The sequence below is a fragment of the Amia ocellicauda genome, chromosome 4, assembly GCF_036373705.1.
Source record: "Amia ocellicauda isolate fAmiCal2 chromosome 4, fAmiCal2.hap1, whole genome shotgun sequence".
In the NCBI taxonomy this organism is placed as follows: domain Eukaryota; kingdom Metazoa; phylum Chordata; class Actinopteri; order Amiiformes; family Amiidae; genus Amia; species Amia ocellicauda.
Window position 1 is genome coordinate 30,550,638 of NC_089853.1, and position 16,198 is coordinate 30,566,835.

Below are 16,198 nucleotides of genomic sequence, written 5' to 3' on the forward strand. Positions count from 1 at the left end.
GGAGTTAGGCATTAGATGTATCAGCCTTCAGTTTCTCTGTCTAACTACAATGGCCACTAGCTTGATAAGTAGGCTTGAAAATAGAAACCACTGCACAGCAAGATAAGTACCAGGTGGGATCTGGAGAAGAGGAGATGGTGGGAGTAGGAAAATAGTGATTGCGTGGAAACCATAGAACACAGACCATGATATCTGAACTTTACTTTGGCATGAGTTAGATCATGCCTTGCCATTGAGCTTAATGAAAGATCAAAGGAGGGATCTTTTCCTCACGCACATGTTACAACTTCAAAACTGAGGCAGTTTCATAACCCCTGGCTGCTCCTGGCACCTGGTCGTATTCAGTGCATGAACATTGCTCAGGGAGGAGTGGAAATCACATGCCATCTACTATCCAGCCGTGAATCCTGTGCAAAATGCCAGCTGAATGAATGGTAATCTTTGTCTCAGGTGGAACTACATAGGAAGAGAGGATATTTCAGCCTTTTTAGGAGATGAAGCAACACAATTCCTCAACAACAAAGTTCGTCAATCCCTGAATTCATTGTAGAAAAACCTCATATAAGGACAGCATAAAGTATGTAGATGAATAAACTAATGTAACCCAATCTAATAATCTTATATGTGCAATACTAAAGGGCATAGAAGTGAGAGCATGTGTTCATTAATATACATCATTGTCAAGGTATGTGCACGTTCTCCTTTACTTCAGTCAAACAAACATGCAGAGACACACAGACAAGGACATATGTATAATATATATGGATTTCAGAAACATGAGGGTTTTATTTGCTGGACAGGCAGCTGGCTGAATCATAAGAGGTGCTGCTAATGCCACTGAAACTTTTTGCCATTAATACCATGTGCTTTTAACATGAAGGAGACATCATCGGACTGCAAACTGTACATAAGTCTGCTGCCAGGGGGAACTGCGGGCACTACTTACATTTTGACCCAGACTTCAATGACACTTCTCTGTGCACACAAACTCAGATGGAAAAACAAATAACCTAATTAAATGTTCTTAGTGTATCGAATTGCTTTTTTAGATTGTTTTGTTTTCGGAGTGGTTTACCTTCACCTTTGCTTATCTAGTTAACCTTTCTATTTCTCTGCTCTTGCCCCGAACACTACTGTTGTGCCTTCACCGTCTCCATGAGAACAGATTGTTAGGAGAAGGGGGAGGGTCTTTCCAGAGCGACCGGAGGTGTGCTTGACTGAGATTGGACCCTCGCCAGTCTCAGAGACCTATTTATACAGCCTGCAGCTTTCAGAACACCACAAAGCTAAGGGAGCCTGGAGAAGAGAGGGAATCTGCTGCCAAGAGACACTTCTGCACAGTGGCTGGAAAGCTCTGCACCATTTGCTAAATCTTTGAAATCTTTCAAGGTAGGCATCTGCATATTTTTGTACAAGCTTACTTCTTAGCTGCTCTGAATGAATCATTTCAGTTTTAAAATATTGTCTCAGCCTGAGAAATTCCAGTGAAAGATTTGTTTTCTTTCCTTTCTCCAAACAGTGTGAAAATAACTGCATTTTAGCTGTTTGCTTGTGCCCTAAAGTGTTCTCCTCCTTGCTTTTTACAGATTTGTTGCTCTTCTCCTTGATCCTGTGCCCATGTGGGTGGTGGACAAGATCCGTGTGTCTGTGGAAAGAACAAATCTGGCTCTCCCCGTAGCGGAATACAGTTTCAAAATCGTAGACATCATGTTTGGAGGAGACAAATCTTCAGAGAAAAACAAGAAAATCTCCATGTGTCCAAATATCATCACCCCAGATCGCATTCCTGAGTTCTGCATCCCACCCAAATTCTCCTCCCAGCAGGATCTAAAGCCTGCTGAACCGATCAAGCCCACTCCCAGCATAAAGATTTCCATGTCGGAGAAGGGAAGCCCCAGAAAAGAAGCCCTGATCCAAGAACTGCCCAACACGCACGTGATCCAGGTGGAAAGTGTTGATGAGATGCCCTTCGACTATGGATACAGTGATGAAGAGAGCACCAATGCAGATCCCCAGTCCCAAGCCGCTCTTTCCTTGCCCCACCTGGCGAAAGCCCAGACCTGCTATGGATTTTGCACTTTACTAGAAAGCCCCCACACCCGGAGAAAGGAGTCTCTATTCCACAATGATCCCAACTCCTGTGGAATCCCCATCTTGCTTCCCAAAGGCAGGTGTGGCACTTATTCCAAAGTCTCCTCTTCCTCCTTCAGCCTCAACTCTCTGACTTCCAGACTGTCACCCAAAAGCTTTCAAAGGCAAGGCACTTTGGACAGTGACACTGCCTCATCCACCGAATCCTCCCCTTTCAGCTCTCCGCTGCTTGCCCGGTCTCCTCCCAAAACATCTTTATTCAAGACATTAAGCCAAGAGAAGCTGTTTTCCAGGACTGTCAAAAAAACAACAGTAGCCAGGAACAACTCGTTGTCAACTGATGAAGGAAGTTCAACAGACAACAGCCCTAATATAATGAGAAGGGCTTCTGAGGGTTTGGTGGAGCCTCTGCCTGGCAGCTATGGTTTAACACCCCCTGCCATTTTCCCAATGGACCTGGTGTACTACCGGGACAGAGTCATGAAGGAAAGTCTAATACCTGTGGGCAGAGAAGGTACCCTAAGACTTTCGGCCGAGTACTGCCCAGATAACCAGAGGCTGCGTGTGCGTCTGATCAGTGCTGAAGGGCTTTATGCCCTCTCTGTGGACCCCAAAAGCATAAACTGCAGTGTCAGCATTTCTCTAGTGCCAGGAAAAATCCAGAAGCAGCGCAGCACTGTCATCAGGAAAAGCCGGAATCCTATTTTCAACGAAGATTTTTTCTTTGACAGGATTTCCGAGGAAGAACTCTCTTACAGGTCCCTGCGGTTTAAAGTAGTAAACAAAATGTCAAGCATGAAACGAGATTATGTCTTAGCTGACTGTGAGCTCCCTCTGATGAGTATTTTACCTGTGTAATGTTTCTGATTGAATATGACTCTCTCTTTATTGATGTATGTATTTAAAGCACTATTTATTTATACTTTTATACTATGCAAAGAACTGTTTTGATATTAAATTATGACAATTATGAGAAACGACTCCATTCTCTTGTCTTTTCTTTTAACACTGCTTGGCCAACTCAGTAAGAAAGTTCCTATTTATCTTTGCACAGTGTGCCCATCTTCAGCTATATTTCGTCACACTTTGAATAAGGCCATCTATCACATAATGAGTTCACAAATAGAAGCACTACCACCTGAATAGGCTTTTGTCTCTATCCTTTTTTTAATAAGGGCTTCTCTGAATTATTCCTTGCTCCCAGATAGGTAGTTCTTTGTCAAGAGTATCACCAAAACATGTTTCAAGCCATCAGCTACCTTATTTATTAAGCATGCATAATTCATCATTCATAAAGCATTCATAGCTATTTTTAAAATAGATTAAATTATGTATTGCTACTACAAGAGTTTACTAGTGCAGGGAATGCAGCTGGGTATCCCAGTACTATGAGTGCTGATGTTCCTTTATTTTCATTTATTCATTTAGCAACATAAATAATGTACAAAGAAAGACAATCCCCAGTGATAGGGATACACAATTGTAACTTCACAAGAAACTCAGATCCTCCGTTAGACACATCCTAAATCATATCAACATACATAAGTGGCTCTATAGGTTTACATGTACCATGTGTGTGAGGTACGGGTCACCTTTAGAGACAGTCTAAAGGTGACCCATCACATACAACAAAAGATACTGTAGCACTGCATACAAATACAGTGAACGTTTGAAATGTATTATTGTTTTAGTCCAACATAAGGGATATACAGCATACTTACATTTTCTTCAGTACCAATTTGCAAAGTACATTCCCAATATGTATTGAAGCAAGTCTATCTATCTATCTATCTATCTATCTATCTATCTATCAATCAATGTAATTAGTTAATGTATTCATTTATAGCCATGCTTTCTACTGTTGAATTTCAAGATCTATTCACCTGTTTATCATATGTGTTGGTTTGAAACATCTTCACTAATTATAATATTAACAACCATAATAATACTGACAATAACAGTAACGATAATAAAACAGTAATAATTATTATGAATATTATGATGATGATTATTATGATTATAATCCAAGACTAAAGGTGAAATATACATTAACAGCTACAACTGCGGCTTATTTTTGATCACTGCATCACCTAGGTAATATTTCCAATTAGAATGGAAGTCCAGAGAATACAGAGTTTAAAATGAACAGCAAAAAGAAACATGCTGGTCTTGTCTGGTATAGACCACATCATAAATCCTGTTATACCATTTGTCCTAAACCTCAGTTTCATTCCTTCATTGCCTACGCACTTTAACAGTAAGGTTCAATCTACAAACAAACGTGTGACATTTAAAGGCTGAATGCAGGAGAATAATTTAGGAAATTCCCAAAGAAAATCACTCAGCCTTTGTGACCGTGTGAATGTGTGTGCCTGAGTGTGTGTGTGTGTGTGTGTGTGTGTGTGTGAGTGAATATGTGGGTGGGGACTCCTGCTCCAAATAGGATCTACGCCATTAAAATTCATGAAGGAAATGTTTCACTTGGAGGTAACGGGGCTAAGGAAACAGTTTCCAATCCCAAATGACACATGCTCCAAATTGAATTGACTGCTCTAAATATTTTCCAGGAACGTACTTAAATATAAAAATAGATGCGTGTATTGTATGTTCATGAGGGATTCCTTTCTTCTGTTTACCTTGAGATATGTAATGACCTTTAGTTTCCATACGGAAGAAAGGATTATGATTTTAATATGCTAACAATACCTGCTATCAAACCACATAATAATGGTCAGAGTTACTTTTTTTTATGGGGGTGGGAGGGATAAGTGATAAAAGCAGTTTACATGTCAGATCGGAGGCAGAACTCAACATCAGAGACTATACCAGCATGTCCAGGTATAGGGCAGTTTTTTCTGCAAAGTCTATTTATTTATGTAAGACTAAAAGAAAACTATAGAGATTGAAATGTAAATGTATGAAAGTGTATAACGCCCTGAACGGACAGAGAGACAAAGGCTGAGAGCAGCAGTTGTCATCTGTGCTCTGTGAGTGTGTGTGTTTGTATCACATAAAGTGAAGATACACAGTACAGCAAAAAAAAGCACTTTTACTGTTGATAATCCAAATGTAAACACCATAAAAATCACAAATGACTGACTGGATATTAGATCAGCAAGGGACAACATGTGATATCATCCCTGGTATAAATAGACATGCATTTCTGCTATACTCCTCATAAAAACCAAACCAATGAGATTACAAAATAATGTCATATTGTAGTGCAGTGACCGATGATGCACAAGAAGATGACTGTTCAAACGTTATTATCTTGTGAGGCTGATGTGTGTGGGTTTTTGTTTATTTCTGTAGTAGCATTTACCTAATATATATATATATATATATATATATCTTTGCAGTAGTGAACTTCATGCTGATTATGATTATCGTTTAAATACCTGTATATTTAAATTTTGTATTTCAAAATTAAAAGTGCATCAATAGTGTGTTCCCGTTAAACAGTGAAGTGAAACACTCCCATAATTCTCAGTGTAAATAGGCTAAACATATGATTGATATATTTTTTTATTGAATATGTTTCTCTTGGTTTATGATAACACACTTAATTCAAAGCAGTGGAAAAAATAAAACATGCTATTAGTTCCACACGAATTTCTGGGAACACGACATGATTTACATCATGCCAATTTATAAACTTCCTTGAATGTTTACAAAAAATCATTTTGGAAAGAGACAGCATGGCAAAAAGCATCAGACAAACACGACTAACAATACATTAGTAAAACAAATGCATTAAGAAATCAATAATATTGGACTCAAACATGAAATAATCTAGAAACGTGCAGGCTTTGCTTTTATCAGGAATACTCCCTTAGCGTGTTCCTTATTGTTTTCAAACGGACCGAAAACTATTTTTATTACAACAACTGTATGATTAAAGTTACACTGCAGCCATCGCATGGAAAGCAAAAGCATGACTCAAAAAATCAGGCAAAAGCATGCAATGACTTTGCGCTAGCATGATTAAGATTGTATCCCTCTTAAATCGCAGAATAATAATAATAATAATAATAATAATAATAATAATAGTGTTTTCAATAACAGATTTCAACATCATCTTCGGCCCTGCTAAGATTTCCCGACATGCCCTGTCTGTCAGTGCGGCTTACACCTGTACTTCCATACCCGCTGATACCGCCGAGACGCGTCCAGGCAGAGCCAGTCGATCGCAGAGCTCTCCTTTCGCTTTCTCAGCTCCGGCGACTCGAAGCGGGAATGTGACATCACGGGACCGTGCGGCGCTTCGACACGGCAGACCTCAGACACAGAGCGGGGTGCTGCTGTCCGGCCATGGTGTTCGAGTCTCTCGTCAGCGATCTGTTGAACAGGTTCATAGGGGACTATGTGGAGAATCTGGACAAGTCCCAGTTGAAGATTGGCATTTGGGGAGGTAAGATATAGATATGCGTGCACATCTGCGCTCCCATGGCTCACTGTCAATGTTAACACCGCAAGTGTGTAGTATGTGATGCAGGGCCAGCATAACAGATTATTGATACTTTGTTACACAGCAAGGCAAGCACCGCTGCTTTACAATACACAACAATGCAACAGAATATGAAATGCACAGTAAGACAAATCAGATGTCACTTGCTGAAGTTTGCACCACATAACTTGATTAATAAAATGATTAACACGAATCATGCGTTGTTATGAATCTTTGGCGTATACATTACATTGAGCTACCCGTTTATAATGCAAACTCCCAGTGCTTACCTTGTGGAATGCAAAAGTGCTGGTGTTTTACATGCAGCACCAGTGTGGGGATATTACGTTTTTATATGAAGTAAACATGATTCAACCTCAAACTCAAATTCAAAGGCAGTTTTCATTTGCAATTTTCGGTCAATAAGTGATTGTCACTACGCACAGGATCTTGCAATAATGAAATAGCCGTTTGTGTTGACAACAAAAGCAGAACTATCTTTACATCAGATAGCTTCATAATTGCCCCCTATTAACTACAGTTTAGATGAGTAAAAAGTTGCATTTGCAGTATGCATCTGAAAAGTCAACCATCCATGCAAAAATAGTTTCACTGACATTTCACATACAATCATATCTATGTACAATCATATCTTTGTTTTTAAACAATTGTAATCACGATAACTGAATAATATTCAGGATTACGTTCACTTTTTGTTGTTGTTGGAGACTTAACTGAAAAAGAAAATTTGACATGCTGTGATAACAAACATAGCATCATATTTTTTATTTAACACCACCCAGTTCATGTTTAGTGCCCTTTGATGTTAATTGTCTTGGTCACTGACCGAATTTTCATTTTACACAACCTCCGTTTCTGTCTTTAATATAATGGATCTCAGTCCAGTTATAGATTGGTGGAGAGCAAAGACATCTAAGACCTGAATGCAGTCCACATTTCCACATAGGATGCCATCTGCTATAAATTCATCATTCATTAATGTGTACATGTGATTACTATAGTAAACTAAGTGGTGCAGCCTATGAGCATGCACTAATATATAATGAACAATGTCCTGTAGTATACTGCAGAAGAGTAAACCCAATTTAATAGACCTACTTACATATCCATGTACCTTAAACACATGATCATTCATTAGTGCATTGCAGCCTCTCTTCAGAATGAGACAAGTATGGAAACATTTGCATGCCACCCACAATCATTCCTGGCATACTTAATGCTTACGAATTGAATCTCTCTTAAAACGGTTTTGTTTTCTAAACATTAACATTTTATTTTAGCATAGGTTTCTATTTTTGTTTAGGTTTATTTGTATTTGTTGTGTGTGGTTGTGTTCACAGAATATGATTGTGTAACAGAGAGATTTGGCTCACAGTTTATTTGACAAAAGCCTGGGGGGGGGGGGGGAACTGTTGTGAAAAGGTGTCTCTGTTTGCGCCTGTTACAGGGAGTAGTTAAATCAATTAGGCCTTAATCTCAAATATTGACTGAGCTTTTCTGTAACAGGTTAATTCAGTACCCCACCTTAGTTGCTTTATAAATAAAAAAACTGTGATATTTTTAAATGAGCAATCTTGAGCTCATGTCTTTTAGAAGGGTGTTTTTGTCTTGCATTTAATATACTTTGAAGCCATTGCTCATTGTACTTATTTTAAAAAGCATGAAAGTTAAAAACAATGAAAAGATTGGTACCCTTTGGATCATTTCACAAGTTTATTTCTTTCCTTAATTTTTTGTTAGATATAGAGTGGTATAGGGTTGTCCAGGTAGGCAGTGTTGTCAAAATGCTCTTATAATATTGGCCCAACTTTGACCAATGACCAACTTGACCATTTAACCCAATTTGCAAGTGTTGACATCTTTGCTACTCTATTCTTCTTGAGCATGCACAGTCTACATTTGACCCATAAGAATGACCCACCCACTGCTCTGACAAAAGACACACCTGTAATTCCTCAGCTCCTCCCATTTTGTTGCTTTAAAACTTGCAGGCATGACACTTTGATGTAGGAATTCATATGTGTTATATGCACAACCAAATCCACACATTCAAAGCAAAAACCAAAATAAATAAGTAAATAGGTCTAATTAATATGCAATAAACATCAAAAAGTCATGATTGCATATATTCAAACCTTTGCTATGTGCAAACCTAAATTAATTCAGGGGCACACAGTTACCTTAACAAGCCACACAGTTAGTTGAATGGCCTTTGTCTGTTTGCAATAATAGTGGTTCTCTTGATTTCAGAATAGAAACACCTGTCTCTGAGGTTCCTTGATCTATCTGACTTTCTACTTTCTCACACTTTCAATCTACTATAAAATTCAAGCAAAGACTCAATTGTGAAGAACAATGAACTTTCAGAGAAAGTCAGGGATAAAGTAATTGATTAGGAGAAGGATACAAATGTGCAATTATATACATATAATTTGTATATTGTATTTATTTTTCACTTTTATAATTTTAGTGAATATTGTGTGGTAAGTATAATAATATAATCCTTATTATTCTGATTTATAATAATAATTTCATTATAAACCTTGACAGGTCATATCCTTGTAGCAAGTAGAACAGTCAGCTCTTTTCAATAGAATATGACTAGGTCTTGGCAAAATAAGCTGTACTCTGTATTGTTAAATAATACATACTTGACTTGCGTTAACAAAGCTACACTATCATATATCAATACTTTATAAGAAGTCAACCCCCTGGTCTTCTCAGTTAATTTCAGACATTTACTTACAGCAGAAATGTTATGAATCTTAAGTATATGACTAATGGTCACATGAGGTTGCAGCCAAAAGTTTCATTTCATTTTTTTTTTTAATGGGTGAGAGGATGATCCATCACAAGGAATTAAATTACTCTGCAGGAAAACAAAAAAACAAAAAATGAAGTTACTGTTATACTCATATATATATATATATATATATATATATATAATATATCATCACTATCAGCACATATCGATCAAATGCTGGAGGAAGGCTTCCCAAAGATGTTTCTACTTGCTTCGATCTACAGCTGCTCGTTCTCTTCTCATGGCTGCAAAGTTTATTATTTAATCTTCCCATTATTTATATAGTAGATTTCTAGGTCTTTTTCATCTCCTGATATCCATTCAATAGCTTCCTTTGTCTATCTTTGATCTGTTCTTCTTGCATGCATATCATATATATATATATATATATATATATATACAATATACATTTTTATTATATGTCTTTACCACTCTCTGGAGTAATATTAAGTCATACACAGAAGTATATTAACATTGGCATTTAGACAACAAGCTTATTTTTGGTCCTATGATTCATAAACACCTTTGATTTAGCAGTGCATGGTAATTCTCAATAAAGCATTAATTGTTTTGTGTTATGAAGCTGGCAAAGTATTAATGTAACTTACTGTACCCTGTGTAGATGAATACAATGCATCTCTAAAATAAAATGGTGAGAATGTCAAGGGCTGTTGTACCCTTGAGCAAGGTACTGTGTCTAGATTGCTCCAATAAAAACCCAGCTGTATAAATGGGTAATTGTATGTAAAAAATAATGTGATATATTGTAACAATTGTAAGTCACCCTGGACAAGGGTGCCTGATGAGAAACATAATCATAATTATATTGTGTGTCATATAATTTCCTACATTGATAATTATATTTTCTGAGGGTTTAAATGTAGTTATTGGTATTGTTAACTTCCAGAAACTCTGTACCTCCAAACTACTGATGGGTCCAGATTCCTGGGTATGTGCGGTAGTGTAGCAAGACTGACACCACTCCAGTACACACCAGTCAGTTTCCTAAGACAGGTGATTAACTTCCCCCATGCTGTCTACAGGCAAAAAACAGTGAATCATGAATACAGCTATGTAGTATGATTGATTCTTCCTCGAGCAATGTGGTAGTAATTATTAAACAAGTACTCACTTTCCCTTTTTCAGTAACCTGTAGTGATTGGCTGCCTGCAGTGCATTCCTGCAGGAAGCTGCATATTGAATGTAAGCCAGGAAGTGAAGGCAATTGGAATGGAGCAGTTCATGTCTCTGGCCATTCGTAAAATACATTCATATTGAATGGACTGATTCCTGCTGGAAGGACATCTTGTAAACATTAAACCATTTAATATCTAAGAGTCCTGTATATGTAGGCTATTCATTTTTCATCCTTCCTGTCAGTTGTACCAGTGTGTCTTTAACATGCAGAGAGGCTACAGGTTATGTGTATTGATGATGGCTTTTAATTCATCCAATTACTTCAATGTGTATGGGTTACTGCTGCCCTACCTACATAAGTAATTTCATAATTATGATTTGCATGTTTATTTATTATATTTCCAAATGCTTTCTGGTGTTACCCTGACCACTTTCACCTATTTGTGAAAGTGGTGAAAGGCAAGCTGTAACTGTTCACAAGTCACATGTCCAGGTCACATCTGCACCAATGCACAAAGGAGACTTTCATCATGTCAAAGTGAACCAATTCGCAGCATGTCATTGAAAGCATTTGGCACCAGTGCAGCTTTTGCTTCACTTTTTATGAATTTAGTTATAATAATATCTAATTGCATCCCGCAGTTGTGTATAAGGATGCTTCATTGCAGGACTTTCATAAAGGGACTCTTATCTGCAGTTGCCCTATGAGGCAATGCAAATTTGCTCTTTGCAGTGTGTAAGAGCTGTAGTGTATAAGTTGATTCTGAACATGGAAACCAAGTGGCAGAAAATGGTGGTCAGCCGGAATCAATCCGGTGATTCTCTTATTGTGTGATGATAGAAGTGTAATGTATGGGCCGGAATTAAACTTTGTATCTTGTCTTACATAAACCAGCTTGTTATTGCAGCAGTAAAAGGCTCTATCTGGCAAACTGGTTATCTGCTGCTTAATGTGTCCTTCCTTCCCTCGACTCTACCAGGCTCATCACAATACATTATGCGAATACAGGAACTGTGGCTTTTGCTTGCTTTGTATTGTTTCGCTGTGTCTTATTTCAGGTGCGTAGCAATATTACAATAAGGGTCAACTACCAGTGCTATACTGCATGATATATGATATTTGGACTGACTCTTATCACTAACCTGGCTAAGTGATGTGCAGTTGAGTTTGTGCCAGAATGCAAATGTTATAATAGTTGCAAATCGGAATAAACAATCAAGTGGTGGACACAACAGTTGGATGATGTCAGTGGCAAATTGTTGTTATTGACGCAACCTAAGGGTATTTGTATTAATGACAAAATACAAATCTGACAAAAGTGTAATTTGTTGTGAAATAGGAAAACAAGGACAGCTGCAGTTACTGCACCTCACAGAGCTTTGTAGCTTTATCTTCCAGAGCGAAAAAAAAGAAAAAAATAGACAATCGCATTCAAGGCAGATTAAAGCTGGCCTAAATAATTACTATTGCTCACTCACTCAGTCTCCTTTATGAATGGCTCTTATTGTTTTCATTGTTAGTGCCACATTAACACTTACAGTCAGATTTGTCTCTGTTTGTTCTGGTAAGTTATAAATAAGTCCCTCCCAATTTGGCTTAAAGTAGGCAGTGAACTCGTAGAAGCTGGCCTTCTCTTGTTTCCATTAAGCGTGTTATATCCCCCTGACCTATACAGGGTTTAGCAATAACCATGGACACCAGAGACCAGTGCCAACAATTTTCATTACTAATTGACTGGATTCTTAATAGTGCTAACTTCTACTAACGCAGTCCTTACTAATTAAACAGAACAGATCTATCATTCCTCCGTTTCCATCACATCTGCTGCCCCTATACTGTTTTATTACTATTGAATTGATTAATATGCTCTATGTGTCAGGAGCTGGTTGTAACAATGTTTGAGTGGTACACACAGAAATGTCAGGTAGGTCAGAGACCTCTGCAATATTGAATCAGGATTCCAGACCTGAACTTTGAATGGTCACAAAATCGAACGACTCAGTATTGCAAAGTATTCTGGCTTCATTCTTGAATTTCCTTTTTTTTACCCAACACCCAGGCTTGGCAGTAACATATTTTTGTTTCTGGGCAACATGTAAGTTGTAGGAAGATGTATATCATTTATAGCCCTTGTTTGTTTAAATTGTATGTAATGCTTTTTTCTCCGATGTAGGTTAAGACCGGATTAATAGGTCATAGCAATCCTGTGATATTGAGAACATCAATCCTCCTGAGGCCAAATACTATAGGAGATATTAGTCTATAGCAGAGCATTGTTTCTACGCATCTTATGTTTATTATGAAAAATTATTTCAACTTCATGTAGTCTTCATGAACTGCAAGGTCAATTCATGATTGTTCATGTAAATCAATCTGCTTTAATATATAAAATGAAGACAAGCAGAATAGTGCTGTAGTATTGGCATTTATGATATAGAAGGCATTTAACATTAATGTTCTATAGTATACATCTTACAGCAATGTACTTTTGATCCCAATCAAAGACCAAACTGCAGAAGGTCCTGATAAAACATAACAATTAACTTGTATTTCTCCTTTTTTTTATTTCGCAGGCAATGTGGTTCTGGAAAACCTGAAAGTTAAGGAAAATGCCTTGGTAAGTAACCTTTCTGTGAGCCATTGTAATGTAATGGCTACATTTATTTCTGTCAGTTTATCCCCAATAATACTCATCAAGGAACTGAAGAAAAACATTTCCTAGCATCGGGCATTAGTAACCTTTGCCTTGTGAGTAACAGCTGTTGCTAACATTGTCTTCAAAGCCACATTCCTGCCTAGCATACTGCTTCTTAATCCTGAAAGTGGATGTAATATGTGATTAAGCCTCTTGCACAAAAACTGATGACACAATGTCTCTGTGATGTGAGTCAAGTTTCAGTGCAATGATGGCGTGGAACCGGCATTTGGCAGGATTGTGATTTAAGATCTATTGTGTATTGAAATCACTTTGTGAGGGAAATGCCAATCCATTATTTAATGGCAGTTGTGAAGAGGCAGGAAATGAGGCATGACATTTTTAATGTTTTTTTTGTGTGTTTTTTGTGTTTTTTATATTGTGTGAAAAACAACACACGGAATTCATCAGCACTCTGACCCATGGGGTTGGGGTCCATAGCAAACTGGTTAAGCACTGCAATAGGTGATGACAATGCCAAACAAGTCTGTCTCTTGTCACTTTTTAGTTAAGCCTAGTTGTTCTGTAGCAAATTAAAAACAAATTATGATTATTTTGCAATGGAGTTGCTTGGAATTTGTTTCTGATAAGTTTAGATATAAATTATCTCATTCATTAATAGGCTAATACCATGCAGCAGGAAATGTGTAAATCTATAATTTTCTCTTCAGAATTATATAATCATTCAGATGTTTTATTTTTTTATGGATGGGAGGTGTTCTGATTTTTGAGTGTGATAAATTCGAAGTGATTTCCATTTGATCTGTTCTGTAAAGGGTGGAAAGTGGTGGAAATGACTTTTGACATTGACATTTGATTGAAGAAGTAGTACTTCTTTTATCAGAATATCTTTAATACTGGTGATGGCAAGAGTATTCACACAGTGATAACAGCAGTGAAAATTTCAGCAACATTTATTCCCAATGGTCAGATGAAAGGGTGGGTACTTTTTAAAGTGACCCCTACAAGCACTATTCTTCTTCAGGAGGGATGAGATTAAACGTTTTTTTATTTTTTTTTATTTGCTTCTTGTGCCGAAGAATTACAAAAAAAAATACAATGTTGCAGATACAAGAGAGATGCTGTTGTGGAAGTGAATCTAGACGGAATGACTCAGCATTTGATTTTTTACCCTTTTAGGCCAAGTGATCTATGGCATTGAGAGATGCATTATTGTCAATCAGTGTCAGTATAAAATTGAATACAAGGTACCCAGAGGCTCTGGAGGCAGATGATCTGTACAGTCACTTTTTTAAGATTGCTGTTGCTTTTGTGTTTTCAGCTACTCATTTTTAGAAAACTAATTTTGAGGATTAATTGTGCTCTACAACCTGCTTATCTCAAGGTGCTATAAATACCACAGAACATTTGTTATAGTGAGGGGTTTGGCATTGTACTGTATTGTAAAGTTGTAAACTAACCTGTAAAAGTTAGTATGAACACTATATAATAGCTTCTATTTTATTACCTGTGTGTTGTTTGAAGAATAGTTTTCATTGCTTTGATTTGTTCTTCTTGACACCGTTACTGTTTATTGCTTTTCCTGGCAGAGTGAACTCGATGCCCCCTTCCTTGTGAAGACCGGCCAGGTTGGTGAGTACCGCTGTCTGTTACATTGGACTTGTCTGAATCAATTGGAATAATATGATTGGCTGGACAAGCAGCAACAACCGCAACAACATAAAAGCACCATTTTATTTGTGTAGTGCCTTACGTGACAAAACAATTTATATCAAGAATGCTAATTCAATGTGTAGATTTCCAGTTACATTTATAATGCTTAGAAATGCTATCAAATGCTCTCAGATAAGTTAGCCAGTAAATGCCCCTGCTCAGAGTGCAGCTTTTACTGGGAGCATGTCAATTCGTCCCCGTGTCAATTCGCCCCAATAACAATTTGTCCCCATTGCTATACGTTCTCCACTTGAGCATTTGTAACCATGAGTGCCTTCACTTATTGTAGAGCCATAGAACACACATATGTGTATATATAATAGGCAGGCTATATATATATACACACATACATACAGTGAGGGAAAAAAGTATTTGATCCCCTGCTGATTTTGTACGTTTGCCCACTGACAAAGAAATGATCAGTCTATCATTTTAATGGTAGGTGTATTTTAACAGTGAGAGACAGAATAACAACTAAAAAATCCAGAAAAACGCATTTCAAAAAAGTTATAAATTGATTTGCATGTTAATGAGGGAAATAAGTATTTGATCCCCTATCAATCAGCAAGATTTCTGGCTCCCAGGTGTCTTTTATACAGGTAACGAGCTGAGATTAGGAGCACTCTCTTAAAGGGACTGCTCCTAATCTCAGCTCGTTACCTGTATAAAAGACACCTGTCCACAGAAGCAATCAATCAATCAGATTCCAAACTCTCCACCATGGCCAAGACCAAAGAGCTGTCCAAGGATGTCAGGGACAAGATTGTAGACCTACACAAGGCTGGAATGGGCTACAAGACCATCACCAAGCAGCTTGGTGAGAAGGGGACAACAGTTGGTGCGATGATTCGCAAATGGAAGAAACGCAAAATAACTGTCAGTCTCCCTTGGTCTGGGGCTCCATGCAAGATCTCACCTCGTGGAGTTTCAATGATCATGAGAATGGTGAGGAATCAGCCCAGAACTACACGGGAGGATCTTGTTAATGATCTCAAGGCAGCTGGGACCATAGTCATCGTCATGCTGGAATACCCATCCACGACCCATTATCAATGCCCTGGCTGAGGGAAGGAGGTTCTCACCCAAGATTTGACGGTACATGGCCCTGTCCATCGTCCCTTTGATGCGGTGCAGTTGTCCTGTCCCCTTAGCAGAAAAACACCCCCAAAGCATAATGTTTCCACCTCCATGTTTGACGGTGGGGATGGTGTTCTTGGGGTCATTCCTCTTCCTCCAAACACGGCGAGTTGAGTTGATGCCAAAGAGCTCGATTTTGGTCTCATCTGACCACAACACTTTCACCCAGTTCTCCTCTGAATCATTCAGATG

General features: G+C 37.9%; 2 protein-coding genes across 6 annotated transcripts in view; both read left to right on the forward strand.

Annotated features, from left to right (window-relative positions):
* The first annotated feature begins 1,275 nt into the window (after positions 1 to 1,275).
* Positions 1,276 to 3,071, forward strand: c2cd4a (C2 calcium dependent domain containing 4A). Its single transcript, XM_066701858.1, has 2 exons — positions 1,276 to 1,389; positions 1,587 to 3,071. The coding sequence occupies exon 2, from the start codon at positions 1,618 to 1,620 to the stop codon at positions 2,947 to 2,949; it is 1,332 nt and encodes a 443-aa protein (XP_066557955.1). The 5' UTR covers positions 1,276 to 1,389; positions 1,587 to 1,617; the 3' UTR covers positions 2,950 to 3,071.
* Positions 3,072 to 6,293: 3,222 nt separating this feature from the next.
* Positions 6,294 to 16,198, forward strand: part of vps13c (vacuolar protein sorting 13 homolog C) — a 97,270-nt gene continuing 87,365 nt past the window's right edge. For 4 of the 5 annotated variants that reach the window (XM_066701859.1, XM_066701862.1, XM_066701861.1 and 1 more), the window contains exons 1-3: positions 6,297 to 6,502; positions 13,074 to 13,117; positions 14,746 to 14,788. In XM_066701859.1, coding sequence (XP_066557956.1) covers positions 6,403 to 6,502; positions 13,074 to 13,117; positions 14,746 to 14,788 — 187 coding nt within the window. In that variant the 5' untranslated portion in view covers positions 6,297 to 6,402. Of the gene's footprint in view, positions 6,503 to 13,073; positions 13,118 to 14,745; positions 14,789 to 16,198 lie in introns of all 5 variants that reach the window. The other variant, XM_066701863.1, reaches the window with a different exon arrangement.

Excerpts from the sequence above, each read along its gene's own strand:
- c2cd4a (XM_066701858.1), top strand. The coding sequence starts at position 1,618 with ATGTGGGTGGTGGACAAGATCCGTGTGTCTGTGGAAAGAACAAATCTG.